This window comes from Oratosquilla oratoria, chromosome 29 (genome assembly GCF_046742065.1).
Source record: "Oratosquilla oratoria isolate Oo_2021 chromosome 29, ASM4674206v1, whole genome shotgun sequence".
In the NCBI taxonomy this organism is placed as follows: domain Eukaryota; kingdom Metazoa; phylum Arthropoda; class Malacostraca; order Stomatopoda; family Squillidae; genus Oratosquilla; species Oratosquilla oratoria.
In genome coordinates this window covers 53,310,223-53,330,620 of record NC_134805.1, presented here as the reverse complement: position 1 = coordinate 53,330,620, position 20,398 = coordinate 53,310,223, and the positions used below count along the sequence as shown (strand labels likewise).

The following is a 20,398-nucleotide window of genomic DNA, read 5'->3' as shown; positions in this document are numbered from 1 at the left end:
TGTTGTCGATAACAATATGTTCGGTACAGCATTTTGTATTTTTATGTTTTGCAATATTTTCGGTACAGTACGTAAACGAAAAGAATGTTTTGAAATATTTTTTTCCTAATTTTGCCATGCATTATATATTTTTATGTTTTGCAATTAATAAAATGTAACAGTAAACTTTGTTTAAGCCTAGTCTGTTGTCGATAACAATATTTTCGGTACAGTACGTAAACGAAAAGAATGTGTTTTGAAATAAAATATCCTAATTTTGCCTTGCATTTAGTATTTTTAATGTTTTGCAATTAATAAGATGTAAATTATACAGTACAATGATTTTAATTTAACCAACAAAAAAGTATTAGTAGGTCAAAGATGACAGGACTTTATTCAGTATGCGTAGGCCTAGGCTACGTTTCCTAACGACAATTATAAAAAGAATAATGAATATTAAACAACGTAGCTCAAAGATGATAAGATTTTATTCAGTATGCATACGTTTCCTAAAGAAAGTCTCATGATAGAATAATAAAAATGTTAAAAAATACAGTATTAAATATCATAGGTCAAAGATGATAGGATTTTATTCAGTATGCTACGTTTCTCAAAGAAAATCAGATAAAATGATAAAAAAAAATGTTTAAAAAATACTATACAACATAGTTCAAAGATGCTAGGATTATTTCAGTATGCTAAATATAATATAGAATATACATGTATACAGTAACAAAAATAATATTTAAAGGGTAATATATACTGTATATATATAAAGTCCGACTTGCGTCCAGATCGACTTACGACCTGTCTGTTGGAACCGAACTCGGTCGTAAGTCGACGACTACCTGTACTGTACCCCAGGTAGTTTTTGCAGCTTGCAGGATGGTAATGTAGACCTAAGCTTCAGAACACTTTACCTCACAGCTAATATCCAACGTACAAGTTCATTTATAACATCCTACAAATTTGCCTCAGCCAACTTAATTATCGTACACGACGTCGTAACTTCGGGAGATTTACGTTAAACGACGTCATAAAGCCCGTCGTTACTCCGAGTTGTCGTTAAACGAGGAGTGGGTGTATTAGTATTTGGTGGTAGATATAGGGAGCAGACTGTATATATGTGATTCAAGCCTGCTTGTATCGCGACAGCTTGCAATCGAGACTGAAGAGGGATGACATGAGGTATATCTTTACGGATATACAACATGTTTCCCCCATGGATACCAATATCTGGATCATATGTAGTACGGTATGCTGTGAAGTCTTTAGGGCATGGGGTGAATGAGTCTAACATTATTTCTTGTAAGGAAATAATATCAGGTTGCTGGTCATGGATTAGCAGTTTCAATTCCTCATACTTGGCTCTTAGTCCCTGACAATTCCACTGGAGCAGAGTGAATTTATTTATGGTTCAGGGAATGTCGGGTGGTGTTGTTACCCGACTTCTTGTTCTTAGATTGTGGGATTGAATGGACCTCAGCTTAAATTGGAATCTTTGGTGGTTTAGATGATTGAACTCCAGGTTTAATATTAGTAGGACCTTCTTTAGGTCTACCAGAGGTGGCAGAACTTCCCTGTGGCCCTACAGGTACAGGGGGAAGGACTGGCACTTTCTCTATAGGTATAGAAGGATCTCTTGTTGATCCTTCTAGGTTGAGGGAAAGGTTTCCCACTCCCCTCTCAGGGGTGGGAAGAGGGCCACTATCTGGGCCCTTGGGTGATGGTGTAGGGCCCCCCATGGCCCCAATATGGGAAGATTTGTTAGATGGCATTTTGGATACAGCTGTTGTAGAATCTCTATTCTGAATTTTGCCACTTGGGCAATCCAAAGAGTCTGAACTCCGTGTTCGCTTATTGCGAGTTAATTGGTCAACTGATCGGTTGGTTGATTGTTTGCACTTTATCTGGTGTGACTGATCGGTCTCCATTTTATCCGTATTAGGTTGTGTTTTAGTGGTGAGGTGGCCTGTAGGCTGTAATTTGTTGCCAAGGGCTTCTGAGTATGTCTTAGTATTAAGTTTTAATGAATCAAGCACTTTTCTTCTTGCTTCAGAGTAGCTAATACGTTCTCTGACCTTTATATTCAGAATTTGTTTTTCTAGTATATATTTTTCACAAGATCTAGAGGAAGCTGGGTGCTCTTCATGACAATTAAGACATTTCGATGTTTTCGTACATTCTCCATGTTTGCTTTCACTGCAATTGACACAAATCGGTGGTGTTCCTGCTAATTTCTTGCGACATGTGGTGAATATATGACCAAACATTTGGCAGTGGTAACATCTTCTTGGTGAAGGTATATATGGTCTAACCTTCAGTTTATACCAAGCAGCAGATATTGATGATGGAAGATTAAGCATGTCAAATGTTAAGATTATTAGAGGTTGGTCTACAAGAGTGCCATTTTCTTTTCGTTTCATCCGGCAAACACTTGAAACGTGCTGGGATTTCAACTCTGTTAAGAGCTTTTCTTCAGAAAACCTCAGCAGTTCATTGGAGTGGACAACTCCTCTACACTGGTTGAGTGTCTTGTGAGGGGTACAATCTGCCTCATGCCCAGCAACTTTTTCAATGTTCTGCAATTTTGAGCTCTCTTCTGGAGAGTTAACCTCTATCAGAAGTGATCCACTACTTTGGGGGATGATTTTGGGTTCCCTGCCAATACACTGGATAATTTCTCTATGGACATCAAAAATGTCTAAAGAGTCAATGGGGTTGCCATTGAGCATGGATAATGTTAAATATTTATTATAATGGGACTCAAAAATCCCAGGCAAAACTTCCAATTGTCCTCGTGGATTAGTTAGAGGGGGGAAAGACTTTTCTTTATTCTTATTTTTCCACTGTGGTTTAGCGGAATAGGGTTCCAGGGTGATGAAAGACAGTGGATTTTCATCTCTAGAACCAGTAGAGGCCTTGCATAGGTCATGCATAGGTTGTCAACGTTAGGAGAGTTCTCTCTTATGGGTTTGTCTTGACCGCATTGAGGGTGACCTTACTGGGGGCGGTTCCCCAGTCAGGTGGTTACAAGGCAAACTATGTTTGGAGCACCTTTTCTAGCCCCCTCCCCATGTGGTGTGAGCAGAGTGGATCCTGAGTAGGGCTGCTCAGTCATGTGGGTAGCTACCAAACCGTGCTGTTGCCTCAATCCCAACACTAGAGCGATTTATCTTGCCCACACCGCCTATATGTAGTTCGTGACTAGAGGCTTCCAGAGATCACCTTCTCCTGCCCCCATCATCACTAGCCATTGCCATAGGGCTTTCTTTAGGATGATTATGGATGGAGGGTTGATTTGATGATTGCTCGTGAAGGATTTCATCTTGTGAGGTCATCAACAAAAGGTCAATTCCGACAGAAGGGAAAAACTGAAAATAGTAGGAGGATTGAAAGCTGGTTGCTCTTGGTCTGGGTGCTCAGAACTGGCCTTAGTAGCGTGGTTGTACCTGCCAGGGTGTGTGATTTCCCTGCTACCTTTGCCCAGTTCTTCATCGCACCTCACAAGCACCACCACCACATCAAGGTAGCAAGCCGTCGGTGGGGAGACAAGGAAGAAGCAAGTAACTATAGTCCAGTCTCACTAACAAGCACTATAGCCAAAAGTTATGAGAAAAATATCAAGAATAGATGGGTAAAACACCCGGAAGAAAATAATATAATAAACCCAAGACAATTTGGGTTCAGACAGGGAAGATCATGTACCACAAATTTAATATGTTTTTACTCAAGGCTAATAGATTTACCTATTATTTGCTTAGTTGTATTTTGCGGGAAGGGGAGCTACGCTCGTGGTATCCCACCTTTATATCTCATAGTGTCTAGTTTGCTCTTAAACTCATGAATAGATTTTGCACACACTATTTCATTGTCCAGTTTGTTCCAAGTGTCCACCACTCTATGTGGAAAACTTTTTCTTCAGATCTCTTCTGTAGCTATGTTTTTTTTTTTTTTCCCTTTCCATGTCCTCTTGTCCCAGTTTAACAAGTCCTCTCTATTAAGTATTTCTGTGCCTTTCATGATTCTGTGGATGGTCAGTAGGTCACCTCTCTCTTCTTTGCTCCAGAGTCGGTAACTCCAGTTTAGCCAATTTCTCCTCATATGACAAGTTTGCAAGTGCAGGTGCCATTTTTGTTGCTGCTCTCTGGCTTTTTTCTATTTTCTTTATATTCTTTTTGGTACTGGGTGACCACAATGTTGCTGCATATTCTAGTCTAGGCCTTATCAGTGTGACCAATATTTTTTATTTTATCATTTCTTCATCCAAATATGTAAATGCCACTATGTTGTAGGATTCTCTGACAATTTTGTTTCTGTTTGTCATAGGACAAGTCATTTGAGATAATTACAACCAAATCTTTTTCGGATCTCTTCTTTACCTCCTTGGTTCCAATTTTATATTGTCCTGATATTCTGTTTTTGCTTTTTCCAAACTCCATTATGCTACACTTCTTAATAATGAAGTCCACTTCCCATTTCTGACTCGAGTTCCATACTTTATTCAGGTCTTCCTGCAGTGCTTCGCAATCCTTTTCAGTTTTTAATTTCTTTTACAGTTTGGCATCATCTGCAAAGAAGCTCATTTAACATTTTACAATATCATCCATGTCATTCACATAAATAGCAAACATTATTGGGGCCAATACAGATCCTTGCAGTACTCCACTGATCACCTCTTTCCAATCTGAACATTTTTCTCTGAGCACTACTCTCATCTTTCTACCAATCAGGAAGTCCTCCATCCATTTTAGTAGGTTCCCTTGTATCCCTCATATATGTTCCAGTTTTTTTAAATAATTTTTTGTGTGGTACTTTGTCAAAAGCTTTTTGTAAGTCCAGGAAGGCACAATCAGCCCATCCATTCCTTTCTTGAGTAGAAACATATTAAGTTTGTAGTACATGATCTTCCCTGTCTGAACCCAAATTGTCTTGGGTTTATTATATTGTTGTCTTTCAGGTGTTTTACCCATCTATCCTTGATGACTTTCTCACAAATTTTGGCTATAGTGCTTATTAGTTGGTTCTTCCATGTTTCAATGGTACAATGTTAGCATTTTTCCAGTCTTTTGGTATTTTTCCTTCTTTGAGTGAGCAATTTATTATGTTATGTATATTGTTGGTTAGTTCTTCTTTGCATTCTTTTAGAATCCAATTTGCAATTCCATCCAGGCCATATGATTTCCTGATGTCAAGGTTTGATACATACATACATACCAAGGCTTTTCCCCCTTACAAGGGAGGTAAGCAAAAAGGAAAAGGCATAAAATCACTCCCACCCATTCCAACCCTGAATACACTCCACACCCCTCCACCCTCCCTCTCATCTTAGCACCTCCCGGATGACGGGTCATCCCTGCACCTTGTCCACTGCCCTGGGTCAGAAGCAGTGTCGCAAGACACAGCACATCCACAGCAAGGCCGCTTCATTAAATCGGCGACCCCCCCCCCCCCCATGCATAAAGGAGAAGACGGGGAAAAATCCCTTCGGGCTGCATAAAAAATTTGTTCACACATACTACCTCACCCCCCATCCCCCCACCCATTCCACCTCATGCATCACAACATCCATTCTCCATTCACCCCTGTCTTCTGTCCTCTCCCGTCCTTCCTCAACAGACATTCCCCTCTTCCCCAAAGCCCCCTTCACCCCATCCATCCACCTCATCCTAGGACGTCCCTTCATGTTCACTCCCTCCACATCTGCCTTCCATACCTCTTTTACTAGTCTTTCTTCACTCATTCTTTCCGTGTGTCCAAACCATCCTAATACTCTTTCATCAACCCTATCTCCCAACTCCCTTTCCACTCCTGTTCTCCTCCTCACCTCCTCATTTCTCACTCTATCTAGCCTAGTAACCCCCATCATACTTCTCAGACACCTCATCTCAAACACATTCAAACTACTTCTCTCTTCCTCTCTTATGTTCCATGTTTCTGCCCCATACAGTGCTGTTGGCACAATCACTCCTTCATATAATCTCCTGTTAGCATCCATTCCCAAATGTTTATTCCTCATTACACTTTTTAATTCACCAAGGCAATTACTCGCTTCTCTCAATCTACATTCTACCTCCACCTTCACTCCACCTTTTCCTGCCACATTTGCACCCAAGTATCTAAAACTATCCACTTCCTCCAGTCGCTCTCCCTTAATGTTCACTTCCAGACTACTGCCACTTTCACCCCTTGTACATCTCATCACCTTACTTTTACCCACATTTATCTTCAGCTTTCTTCTATCACATACTCTCCCAAACTCTGTCACCAACTTCCTCAATCCCTCCTCCGATCCTGCCACAAGCGCAGTGTCGTCCGCAAATAACAGCTGGCTCACCTCCAACTTTTCTCCATTTTCTTTAACCATCTCCAATCCCTGACCCACTACCCTTGTATTTACCTCTCACACCACCCCATCCATGTATAAGTTGAACAGCCAGGGCGACATAATGCATCCTTGATGAAGTCCCACCTTTACCTTCAACCACTCACTCTCTCCATTTCTAATCCTGACACAAGCTCTACTACTCTCATAAAAACTCTTGACAGCTCCTAGAAGCTTTCCTCCTATCCTGTATATCCTCAAAACCTCCCACAGTGCCTTTCTGTCAACCCTGTCGTAAGCCTTTTCCAGGTCCATAAAGGCCCAAAAAACATCCTTCCCCTTTCCTATAGCTTTCTCACATATCTGTCTTACCACAAAAATCTGATCTACACAACCTCTACCCATCCTAAATCCACACTGTTCCTCATCAATTACTCCCTCTGTTCCTCTCCAAATCCTCTCAATCAAGATCCTCCCATACGCCTTCCCAACTACACTTAACAAGCTAATCCCTCTGAAACTACTACATTCACACTTGTCCCCTTTTCCCTTGTAAAGTGAAACTATACAGGCACTCCTCCAGTCCTCCGGCACTCTACCCTCTCTCCAGCAAATATTAAATAACCTCACCAGCCAGTCCACCATCACTGTACCTCCTTTTTTTTTTAGATATTCTGCATGGCATCCATCCAGGCCAGGTGCCTTACCTGCTTTCATCATCTTAACAACTGCCTTCACTTCATCCTTCCTTATTTCTCCTCCATTTTCCTCACTCATCACAGTCATTTTCTTAGCATTTCCCATGCGGCTATCTTTCCCTCCCTATCTTCCTTCACATTTAGCAACTCCCTAAAATATTCTGCCCATCTTCCCCTTACTGCCTTCTCTTCCATTATCATCTCTCCATCTGCATTCCCATGCGGCTATCTTTCCCTCCCTATCCTCCTTCACATTAGGAACTCCCTAAAATATTCTGCCCATCTTCCCCTTACTGCCTTCTCTTCCATTAACATCTCTCCATCTGCACCTTTTACCTTTTCTTCTCTACTTGATTCGCCTCCTCTTCCTCTCTTAATTTCTTTCCAAAACATCTTTTTATTACTTTCGAAATTTTCTGTCATACTCTTACCCCATTTCACATCTGCTCTCCTCTTTGCCTCCTTTAACTTTTGTGTTATTGTTATGTCGCTCATGGGGAGAGATTGCCTTTCATTACCTTCATCCCAATTTGTGCTTCTTCTCTAGTGAAGACAGATTTGAAGTGATTATTCATGACTTCGGCCATTTCTAATTCTTCTGTGTATTCTATATTCCCTTGGCGTAGTTTCACCATTTCCTTTTTGTTTTAAGTTTACCATTCACGTGTTGATAGAATAGCTTGGGTTGCTCTTTGCATTTATCTATAATATCCTTTTCATGGTTCCTTTTTCCCTCTCTTCTCACTTTAACATACTCATTTCTATAGTTTATATAAACTTGCCATTTTCCAGGGTTTTTTTTATCTTTCCTCCACCTTTTCCAAGCTCTGTCCCTTCTGTCTTTTGTCTCACTGCATCTTTTGTTGAACCAGCATTTAATGTACACTATCTCTCGCTGCTGTCTTGGTACGTGCCTATTTACCCCTTCATTGTAATTTTCCATCAAGATATTCCATTTCTCTTCCACTTTTGTCTCTTCCATGTAAAATTTTTCCCAGTTTGCATTCTGGAAGAATTTCTTTAGTTTTGCAAAGTCTGTTTTGTTGTACATCAATCTTACTTTCCTATGGTTTTCTTTTCTCTCCATGTATATTTCTTCCTTTAGTTCAGTTTCAATGAGTATATTGTCACTTTCCAATTGGTGTCTTGTATTGGATTTTATCCATAATTTCAGGTTCTGCTGTGAATATTAAATCTAGTTTCGATGGCTCCTCATTATTTCTGTATCTGGTGTTTTCACTGACCCACTGAGTTATTGCGTATTCCATGGTCATACCTAGTAGTACTTTACCCCACAGGTCGTCTCCTCTTCGCACTGTCATGTTTTCCCAACAAATTATTTGCAATTGAAGTCCCCCATAATTACCAAATTTCCCCCGCCCATTACTATCTCATTTAATGATTGCCTTTTATCGTCTAGCATTTTTGTATGCTCGTTCTCTTTCCAAGCATTCGTTTTTGGGGGCACATAAGTCACCACAAACTTTCTACTTTTCATGTTCTTGTCATCGACTTTTATCATGATCAGTTCTACATTACCTTTGCCATCGCAATTTTTGTCACATTCAAGTTTTTCTTGGCCAAGAACATGATTCCTCCTCCCTGTTTCTTGTCCCTATTTTTAATCCAGTAATTGTATAGTCCAAGTCCAACATCGATGGATGGTATTTCACCCCTTAGTTTAGTTTCCACAATTCCCATTATGTCTGGTTTTTCTTCTAGCAGGTAATCATTAAGTTCATTCAGTCCTGAAATTAATCCGTTGATGTTAGTATAGACTTCAAAAAAGCTTTCAACAAGGTACCACACAAAAAATCATTAAAAAAAATTGGAACATATAGGAGGGATACAAGGCAACCTGCTAAAATGGATGGAGGACTTCCTAAATGATAGAAACATGAGAGTAGTGCTCAGAGAAAAATATTCAGGTTGGAAGGTGATTAGTGGAGTTCCACAACGATCTGTATTGGCTCCAATAATTACAAAGGGTTACAAAGGTGGAGCATGCCGACAGGAGACCTTTTGATCCATATCTAGGTCGGATGCGAAAAAAAATCATATAATAAAACAATAAAAACTATAATAATGTAAATAACAAATAAAACACACAAATAAATGCATAGGTATAGTTAAATAATAAACAAACAGGTAAATAGTAAATAATAATAAATTGACATAACTAATAATAAACGTAAATCAGACAGACAAATGATAACAAAACAAAAACAAATAATATAAGATAAATTATAATCATTACAGCATCTTGCTTAGGTATTTATCTAAATGATTCTTAAAGCTTCGAACTGAACTACATCGCACTACCTGTGCAGGAAGTTTATTCCATTCATTAACTACATGGTTGGGAAAGTTGTTTCTACCTACTTCCAAATTGAATCTATTTCCGGACAGTTTGAGACCATTGTTTCTTGTCGGATTTTCATTCAATGTGAAAATTTTGTCACTTTTGATGTTGTCAATTCCTTTTAAAATCTTAAAGACCTGTATCAAATCACCCCTGAGTCTACACTTTTTTAGGGAAAACAGATTCATGTGTTTTAGTCGATTTTTGTATGATTTCTTTTTGATATTTGGAATCAGTTTTGTGGCTCGCCGTTGTACTTTTTCCAGTCTGTCAATGTCTTTAATGAGATTCGGTGACCATATGGAAACAGCATATTCCAAATGTGGATGAACTAACGATTTATATAGCTTGTTAATGAGTGATGGACTTTTGAAATCAAAAGATCGTGCAATCAGTCCCAGAATCTTATTTGCTTTCTCAGAGGCTGAAATACACTGCTTGGATGATTTGAGGTCGTTACTGATAATTACGCCGAGATCTTTTTCACTATCCACTTTTGTTAACGAATTTCCAAATAACTTGTAATCGTACTTACTGTTATTTTTACCTATGTGCATTACCTTGCATTTACTTGTGTTAAATTTCATTAGCCACTTTTCAGACCATTGCTGTAATTTATCTAAATCTTCTTGAATGACATGGATGATGATGTGGAATGTTACATGAGCTTCTTTGCAGACGACGCTAAATTGTTGAGGAAAGTAAAAACTGAAACAGATTGTGAATCACTACAGGAAGACCTGAATAAGGTTTCTAAGTGGAGTCAGAAATGGGAAGTGGACAATATTAAGAAATGTAGCATAATGGAGTTTGGAAAAAATAAAAATAGAATAGAGTCACTATCCGAGTTACGAGCTAGATCAGTTCCGACCAACCAGTCTAAGTCGGATTGGTCATAAGTCTGATCCCATTCAAAATGAGGGTTTTACTATAGGATACATTTTTAAGTAACTTTTTTCTATTAAATACTATTATATACAAGCTGTTTACTATCAATTTTTTTTCTTTTAGTTTCATTTTAATTTTTCTTAGTTATGTTTTAGTACTGTACTTTTATGCATGGGGGGACGGAATGGAGGGGTCGAGGATTTAATGAAGCGGCCTTGCTGTGGATGTGCTGTGTCTTGCGACACTGCTTCTGACCCAGGGCAGTGGACAAGGTGCAGGGATGACCCGTCATCCAGGAGGTGCTAAGATAAGAGGGAGGGTGGAGAGGTGTGGAGTGTATTCAGGGATGGAATGGGTGGGAATGATTTTATGCCTTTTCCTTTTTGGCTACCTCCCTTGTAAGGGGGAAAAAGCCTTGGTATATGTATGTAGTACTGTACAGGAGTCCCTTAAACAACGCGGATTCGAATAACACGGATTCAATCATACATGGATTTTATTTCAAAACCATCTCAAATGTAGAGAACCGTTTTAAAATTCGTGCCGAGTCGGGCACACATATGCACACATGCGGCAACATCGCAAACATTTGTGGTGACTGCTTTCTATTTTACCATATACAGTCGATCCTCATATAACGCGGTCATTATGTACACTGGGAACTGCTCAAACAAGGGTGTGGGGCGAGGGGATAGCCGTGGGTGGCTGCCTGCGGTCACATGTCAACCTCCGGGTACTGATGCAGGAGGGAGGGGAGGAGAGGGGGAGTAGGGGGTGGTAGGGGGGTAGCCAACAAGATTTAGCTTGTCGTTTCCACCACCTGCGCCGTGCTATCGTGAAATTTTACCACCCTAACCTGTTGAAGTGTAATGTTTCTTTCGTTTGGAACACAACTAATAAGTCTGACAATGACTGCGCTTGTGGTGTCTTAATTTCTCTTATGAGGTTCTTGTTGTTACTGGCGGTGGTGGGTTGGGAGATCAAAAACAGACATATACACACTTACACACGTGTAGACACGCACATGTAGAAACATGTTAGACAACCAGTGTATGTTGTGAATGCACGTGCGTGTACACACAAATACAAACACAGACACACGCACGTACATGCTTACTTGTACATGTGAACACAGACACATAAACGCATGCACGCACGCACACACACACGAAAAGAAGAAAACTAATGATAATAACAATAGCGAAAATTTAAAGATAGAGGTGAACAATAAATTACAAGAATTGACACAAAAGATCGAAGAGAACCTAGGTGAGGAAAGTATTCAGAAAATAAAGTGGAGGGAAAACATCGAAAACAAGGAAATTGCTTTTAAAGAAATAGTCAAGCAGCAAATGCAGGGTAATGCAAAAGACACAATTATCCAAGTGATTAATGAAAAAGCTAACTGGGTCAGGGATACAGTTGATAGGAAAAAATGTATTGTGGTATATGAACTAAAAGAAAAACAGGGATTGGTAAGGTACATGAGAGAAAAAGAAGAAAAAGAGACTGCAGTAGAAATCCTAAATAAAATTCAGGGGGGAGAAAGAGATGCAAGCACAGACCTGGAAGAGACATATAGAATTGGTCGCTATTCTAAGGATAGAAATCGACCTCTAAAGATAAAATTAAGGTCACAGATGGTAGTAGAAGACATATTTGAAAAAGTAGGCAACTTGGCAAAGAGTGATAAAAAGAGAAATGAGTACTGAGGAATTAGAAAAAGGAAAGTCACTAAGAGAAGAAGCAAAGGAAATAAGCTTGATGAGAACGGAGACAGAATGCAAAGAATTCCATTGGAGAGTAATCGACATGAGATTGAGACAATGGCACATCAAAACGAAAAAACCAAGGACAGAAAACATAATGGAGAAGGAAGAAAACTAAAAGTGGCCTATACTAACATTGACGGATTAATTTCAGGTCTGAACGAACTCAATGATTATCTGTTAGAAGAAAAACCAGACATAATGGGAATTGTAGAGACTAAACTAAGAGGTGAAATACCATCCATCATTATTGGACAAGGCCTATACAATTACTGGATAAAAAACAGGGATAAGAAACAGGGAGGGGGAATCATGTTCTTGGCCAAGAAAGACCTAAACGTGACAAAAATTGCAGAGGGCAAAGGTAATGTTGAACTGATGATAAAAGTCGAAGGCAAGAATATGAAAAGTAGAAAGTTTGTGGTGACCTATGTGCCTCCAAAAAAGAATGCTTGGAAAGAGAATGAACATACAAAAATGCTAGAAGATACAAGAAAATCACTAAATGAGATACTAATGGGTAAGGGTAACCTGGTAATTATGGGGGACTTCAATTGCAAAGAAATTTGTTGGGACATGACAGTGCGAGGAGGAGATGACTTGTGGGGCAATGTACTGCTAGACATGACCATGGAGTACACAATGACCCAATGGGTCCGTGAAAACACAAGGTACAGAAACAATGAAGAGCCATCGAAACTAGATCTAATATTTACAACAGTACCTGAAATAGTGGACAAAGTCCAGTACAAGACGCCAATTGGAAAGAGTGACCATGTACTCATCGAAACTGTACTAAAGGAAGAAATAGACATGGAGAGGAACGAAAAGCATAGGAAAGGAAGATTGATGTACAACAAAACAAACTTTGCAAAACTAAAGACATTCTTCCGGAATGCAAACTGGGAAAAATTCTATATGGAAGAGACAACAGTGGAAGAGAAATGGAATATATTGATGGATAATTACAATGAAGGGGTAAACAGGCATGTACCAAGACAAAAGCGAGAGAGTACATTAAATGTTGGTTCAACAAAAGATGCAGTGAGGCAAAAGACAGAAGGGACAAAGCTTGGAAAAGGTGGAGAAAAGACAAAAAACAAAGCAAATGGCAAATTTATATAAACTATAGAAATGAGTATGTTAATGTAAGAAGAGAGGAAAAAAGGAACCATGAGAAGGATATTATAGATAAATGCAAAGATCAACCCAAGCTATTCTATTGGTATGTGAATGGTAAACTTAAAACTGTGTGTGTTGGTCGAGGGCTAATAATACACACTGTAGGTTCTTAAGTATATTCAGCCTTAATCTTAATACAGTTACAAGAAGATACACTAGAATAACATATTTCAATATAGCGCCCGTGCGTAACTCCGCGTCCCTCTACGGTCTCTCACTCAAGCACTGTTGCTAAGCTATGCATGCCTACCCCGGGCATGCGAGTTGCCACATGTCGCCAGACGGGGATATCAATAACCCACACCTTCCTTCCCCCTTTCGCGCCCGCAGACTTTAGTCACGGGCGGACAATCTGCGCTGGAGTCCCTTGGAGCGACGCAAATCAGCAGGTGGGTCCTCGCTATGGGCCTCGTGTGGATAGGAAGGGGTGCAGGTGACAGGGCGCAAGAAGTGGCGGTTACGCTGCAACACACGGCCACTTGTGGTGCGTATTTCATAGGTCCTGGCTTTGCCAACGCGCATGACAATGCCGACCTTGTCCCAGCGGTGGGTCTTCGGGTCCTGGATCCGAACGTGCTGGCCGACGTGCAGCTTGGAGAGTTCACGTGCATGGCTGTCATACCGAGCTGCAGCATCCTTGGCCTGGGTTGCTGCGCGGCGGTCGCATTCCTCCGCTTTGGTCTGCCACTCCGTGGAGAAAGCATCTGGGTGGGCCGGAACGCAGGAGCGGAGGGGGTGGCCATATAACAACTGAGCTGGGGAACGACCAGTGAAGTTGGGAGTGTTCCGAAGTTCCAGGAGGCCTCGGTCGAATTCCTTGCAATATATGTTTCCTGAAGGGGCCACCTTGAGGATGAGGTGCTTGATGGCCTTCACGGCGGCCTCGGCATGGCCATTGGATTGCGGGTAGTGAGGTGATGTGACAATGTGTCGCACACCCCATCGTGCTGCAAAGCTTCTGCACTCCTGGCTGGTGAACTGGGGGCCTCCGTCTGTTCGCAAGCGGAGGGGGACACCAACCTCCCGGAAGTAGTTGCAGATCATGCGGATGGTGTTGGACGACGTCGTATCGCCTTTGCAAGGGACGACCACAGGCCAGCCGGAGAGTCTGTCAGCGATGACAAGGAATGACTTGCCTGCAACGGAGAAGTCCGCTGAGACCGACTCGAAGGGCCTTGTTGGGTGGTCGTCGCTGAGTATGGGTTCCTTCTGCTGGCTAGGTTGGAGATACTGGCAGGGTTCACACGACTGGACCGTGTTTGCAATGTCCGAATTGATGCCTGGCCAGAAGACAGTTTGACCTGCCCGGCGTTTTGTCGCCTCCACGCCCCTGTGGCTATCATGAAGACGGGCCAGGATGCGGCGGCGAAGGGCTTAGGAACCACAATTCTCATGCCGTAGAGGACGAGGTCACCATCGGCATGGAGGTTATCCCGAATTTTCCAGTATGGGAATAAGGGCCTAGGAAGGGCATAGCGGTCCGAGGGGAATCCGGACGTCACACAGCGATGCAATTGGACGTAGTCTGGGTCAGTCCTAGCTGAGTCACGTAACTCCTCCAGAGTCCTATCTTCATCTACGTGGGACTCTGTCACAGCTCTCACCGTGGCTATCGTATGTAGAGATGCAATGGAGTCGGTGCAGAGTGTGTGGTCTTCCGGCGCTGGGTAGCTCACTGGGGCACGGGATAGGGCGTCCGGGATGCGAAGATCCTTTCCGGCACGCCATACCGCTGTGAAGATGTATGGGGACACCTTCTCCTTCAGGCGCTGGAGACGTGGGTTCTCCACTGCGTCCAAAGTGTAGCTGTTCAGGATGGGAACCAGGGGGCGATGGTCGGTCATCAACGTAAAATTCTGTAGTCCCATCAAGTAATATTTGCATTTGAACATCGCCCAGACGGCGACGAGTAATTCTAACTCGATGGTGGCATATCTAGTCTCCGCCTCCGTCAAGAAACGGGAACCGCATTGGATTAGGCGTAGGCGTCCGCTGCCGTGGTCCTGTAGTAATGCAAAACCAATGCCGTTAAGCCGAGATGCATCCGTCTGGAGGATAGTTGGCAGGGTTGGATCAAATGAGGCGAGAACTGGGGGGTCGATGAGGGCGGCTTTCACCCTTCGGAATGCCTCGTCATGATCCGGTGTCCAGAGAAATTGTCTCTTAGGGCTCATCAGGGGCCGGAGAGGTTGGGCAGCTGCGGATATCTCCGGGGTGAATTCAGCCAACTGGTTAACGAGACCCATAAAGGACCTAAGGTCTGTTAAATTTGCAGGAGTTGGAAAGTCCCTGATAGCAATCACTTTGTCTTGGTCAGCAGCGATACCGGCTACTGACAATGTGAATCCGCAGAAATCCACCTTAGGCGCGGCGACCTCAAATTTTTCCTTATTAATGGTGATGCCAAATTCACGACATCTGGTGAGGACTTGGTGGATGTGGGTAAGGTGAGTGGTGTAGTCGGCATCGTAAAGGAGGATGTCGTCCACCACTTTGACGCAATTCTTGACACCTTGCAGTGCAATGTCACCTCGTAGGCAATGGGCATCGCCTGTTGCTGCAAATCCCATTGGTCCTCTGCAATATTGGAATCTACCATGTGGAGTTATAAAGGTGGTAAGGTGTCTATCCTCTTCGGCGAGTTCGATCTGCCAGTAGCGGCAGAGAGCGTCCATGGTCGTGAAGTAACGATCTGAGGTCGGTACGCTACGTACAGCATCAAAGGGTGTGGGCGACGGATGGGGTGGGCGAGCCACCTGGGCGTTAAGTTTGGACAGATCCGTCGTGATCCTCACACCTCCATTTGGTTTAGCTACGGCGATAAGTGGGTGGCACCATTCTGAAGGTTCGTCGCCAGCCGGTCGAATAATCCCTTGAGAGACCATGGACTCGAGCTCGTCCTTGACGTGGTCTCTGAAAGCCAGGGGAATTTGCCGGGGTGTGTGGATTGCAAAAGGCACAGCATTATCCTTCAGGTGGATTCGCATTGGTGATCCCACCATGGGCTTAAGTGGTGTGGACTGAAGAGCTTTAGCCACCAGAACGTCCTTAAACTCCTTTAAGAAGTACTCCTTCACGTCTGAGGGTGGTGTGGAGGCAGAGAATGGGAGTTCCACACACTTCTTAACGTGCTTCACCTCCAATATTGGCTTAGGGAATTCCTTGGGAATGATGGCCAATGCCTTGCAGTGGCTGAAGGAGAGGAGTGGGGTCTGGATGTCCTTGTGTACTCGGATCTGAGCAGAGCACGACCGCTTACGTAAAGTAAGGGTAGCCGTGAGCGTGCCAAGGGCAGGAGTCATTTCAGATCCGTCGGCTGTGTGTGTGGTGGTCTGCGGGGAAGCGTGTAGTGTCCTTGTTGAAATGGAAAGGTTTCTCAAGTGCTGTGGTCCTATCACAGTGATATCCGCACCGATGTCTGGGATCATCTGCAAGTATGACGATTTACCACCGTGTGTGATAAGGACGCTGACGTGTTGAGGCACCGCAGGGCTGGGGCTAGGAGACATCACTCGACGGCAGGACGGCTGTGGGGTTGGCGGGTGTTCCGAAACACGTCCACCGCCGGAGACCAGAACACCTCGTTTGTGTTTCTGACGGGTCTCCTGCTTGCAATAAGTGTCGAAGTGACCGATACGGGAACAGAGGCGGCACTGGGTCTTGCTAGCGGGACATTTGATCGTGGAAGGAAAGTGTCCCTGCCGACCACAGTTGCGGCCGGTAGCCTGAGCCGCAGGGCATGCTCCTGGCTCATGGTGCCTAGCACAGCACTGGCATGGGTCCGTCACCTTCGATGTCGGTTGCTTAGGGGTTTGCCGGAGGAAACTTTTCTGCTTCTTCCTTCTTTGGTGGTGGGTCAATGATCTTACTTGTGCAGGTTGGGCACGAATATCAGACGTAGCACACCTGGCTGTTTCATAGGAGCGGCATGTATTGACCACGTCCTGCAGTGAGCACTTGTCGTCCAGGGATATGAGTCGCTGAATCAACTCATCATCCCGAACGCCCATAATAATCACCGACTTCAACTGAGTCTCTTCGCAAATTGGCGATTTACCAGGGCATATGTCGATCTCCTCGGCACTGCGACGCAACCTTACGTAGAAATCTGCAAATGTTTCGCCTTCCATCTGCCTGCAGCTAAGCAATCCCCTCCTTCGTATTGCCTCGTTCCGCAAGCCCTTGATGTGTACTTCCAGAGGAGCGACCACCTCATCGACTGTCTTGTCTGTAGAGGGAGGTATTTGCAGGGTATGCTCTAGGACACGTTGTGTTTCAAGGGTGAGACACATACGTAATTGTATGAGCTGCTTCTCATGGGGTAAGCTATGCAGGTCGACCATGGTAGCGTAATCTTGCCAACGTCGCTTCCATTCGCGGAACAATTGGTAGGTGGCATCTGGTTTAAGCGGAGGTGGCGTCTGAGCATTGGCCTTTTGAGTGGGTGGAGGGAGCGGGGGCTGACGATGACGGCTGTCATCGGAGGCCGCAGGGTGGTCCTCTTGGGGAGAGTGAGCGGGTTGCCGTTCCGGGTTTATCAATTTGAGCAGGGCTTCAAATCTAGCCTGGTCTTCTCGTCGTCTGCGTTCGTCTTCTGCTAACCTCGTCTCTTCAATCCATTTCACAAGGGAAAGCATGTCGGTCGGTGTGGTCGTTGGGAGGGATGCGGCCTGTTGCTCATTGGAAAGATCTGGCTGCATCTCTTCCTCCTCTTGGTCGAATGCTCCTGAACGAGTATTAGGCATTTCGCTAGAATAAAGCTAGTGTGGGCCCGTAATGCGCGGGTGAGTACGTAACCTGGCGGGTACCTGGGGCCCAGTTGGCATGCGGGCGAGTTGACGAGGGGAAGTATCACGCACACGTCCCGCCAATGTTCAAATACAAGCGCCTCCTACCGACAAAGAGGCAGCAAGATTTTCACAAACACCACTCACAATGCACTGCGACACTATACGGGGAGGCACTATAAACCACACGTGTAGGCACTAGACACCATACGAGGAGGCTCCAGGCATATACGCAGAATGCGTGACATAGATGAGCACAATATGGCGGCGGAGCACTGCCAGTCACTAACAAACACTTGCATATGATGCCGGTTTTTCGTTTGAAACACTTATGTTGTACGTACGAGCGTGTAACTCTGTCACTGGGACTGCACACGTTCGTGAGCCCTTGTCGCACACAATTACGATATGTGGGTCACGGTACACCAAAATAATGCAGGTATAGGCTGAGTTCATTGCGTTGCACTGCCCTGTATGCAGTCAATGTTGTATATCACTGCGCCATGTGTGTGTTGGTCGAGGGCTAATAATACACACTGTAGGTTCTTAAGTACATTCAGCCTTAATGTTAATACAGTTACAAAAAGATAGACTAGAATAACATATTTCAATATAGCGCCCATGCGTAACTCCGCGTCCCTCTACGGTCTCTCACTCAAGCATTGTTGCTAAGCTATGCATGCCTACCCCGGGCATGCGAGTTGCCACATGTCGCCAAACGGAGATATCAATAACCCACAAAAACCAAACAGGAAATGGTGAAACTATGCCAAGGAAATATAGAATACACAAAAGAATTAGAGATGGCCGAAGTCATGAACAACCACTTTAAATCTGTCTTCACCAGAGAGAAAATACAAAATTGGGACGTAGATAATAACAAGCAATCTCCCCACATGAGTGAGTTCACAACATCACAAAAAGAAATATCAGAACATCTATCAAATCTGGACGTCAGAAAATCACATGGCCTGGATGGTATTGCAAATTGGATTCTAAAGGAATGCAAAGAAGAACTAAAGGACAAAATACACATCATAATAAATAGCTCACTCAAAGAAGGAAAGATACCTAATGACAGGAAAAATGCTAACATTGTACCAATATATAAAGGAAGAAACAAGGAAGAACCCACCAACTATAGGCCAGTATCACTAACAAGCACTATAGCCAAAATTTGTGAGAAAATCATCAAGAATAGATGGGTAAAACATTTGGAAGACAACAACATATTAAACCCAAGACAATTCGGGTTCAGACAAGGTAGATCATGCTCCACAAACTTAATATGCTTCTACTCAAGGCTAATAGACATAGTGCAAGAAAGAAATGGATGGGCTGATTGTGCATTCCTAGACTTGCAAAAAGCCTTTGACAAAGTACCACACAGAAAATTACTAAAAAAAACTGGAACACATAGGAGGAATACAAGGGAACCTACTAAAATGGATGAAGGACTTCCTGACGGGTAGAAAGATGAGAGTAGTGCTCAGAGAAAAATATTCAGATTGGAAAGAGGTGATCAGTGGAGTACCGCAAGGATCTGTACTGGCACCAATAATGTTTGCTATCTATATGAATGACATGGATGAAGACGTGAACTGTTACATGAGCTTCTTTACTGACGATGCCAAACTGTTGAGGAAAGTAGAAACTGATAAGGACTGTGAAGCACTGCAGGAAGACCTGAATAGGGTATGGAACTGGAGTCAGAAATGGGAAAAGCAAAAACAGAATATCACGAAAATATACATTTGGAACCAAGGAAGTAAAGAAGGTAGGATACAAAAATGACTTGGGAGCAATTATCACAAACGACTTGTCCTATGATAAACAGATTAACAAAATTGTCGGGGAGACTTACAACTTGCTAAGATCAATAAAAGTGGCATTTGTATACTTGGACGAAGACATGATAAAAAAAATATTGGTTACATTGATAAGGCCTAGACTAGAGTATGCGGCGACATTGTGGTCCCCCAGTACCAAAAAGAATATAAAGAAAATAGAAAGAATCCAAAGAGCAGTTACAAAAATGGCACCTGCACTTGCAAATCTATCATACGAGGAGAGATTGGCTAAACTGGAGTTACTGACACTGGAGCAAAGAAGAGAGGTGACCTATTGACCATCCACAGAATCATGAAAGGCACAGAGATACTTGATAGAGAGGACTTACTTTACTGGGACAAGAGAAACACAAGAGGACATGGAAAGAAAATAAAAAAACATAGCTATAGAAGAGAAATGAAGAAAAACAGTTTTCCACATAGAGTTTTGGACACTTGGAACAAACTGGATAATGAATTAGTATGCGCAAAAACCATTCATGAGTTTAAAAGCAAACTAGACACTGCGAGATACAATGGCAGGACACCACGAGCATAGCTCCCCTTCCCGCAAAATAC

The 20,398-nt window shown here is 43.0% G+C and overlaps 1 protein-coding gene across 8 annotated transcripts in view; it reads right to left on the bottom strand.

Moving 5' to 3' along the window:
* Positions 1 to 14,109: 14,109 nt before the first annotated feature.
* LOC143040770 (uncharacterized) overlaps positions 14,110 to 20,398 on the bottom strand; it is a 248,847-nt gene continuing 242,558 nt past the window's right edge. For all 8 annotated transcript variants that reach the window (XM_076212196.1, XM_076212194.1, XM_076212190.1 and 5 more), the window contains one exon: positions 14,110 to 17,929. In XM_076212196.1, coding sequence (XP_076068311.1) covers positions 14,244 to 17,929 — 3,686 coding nt within the window. In that variant the 3' untranslated portion in view covers positions 14,110 to 14,243. The remainder of the gene's footprint in view (positions 17,930 to 20,398) is intronic.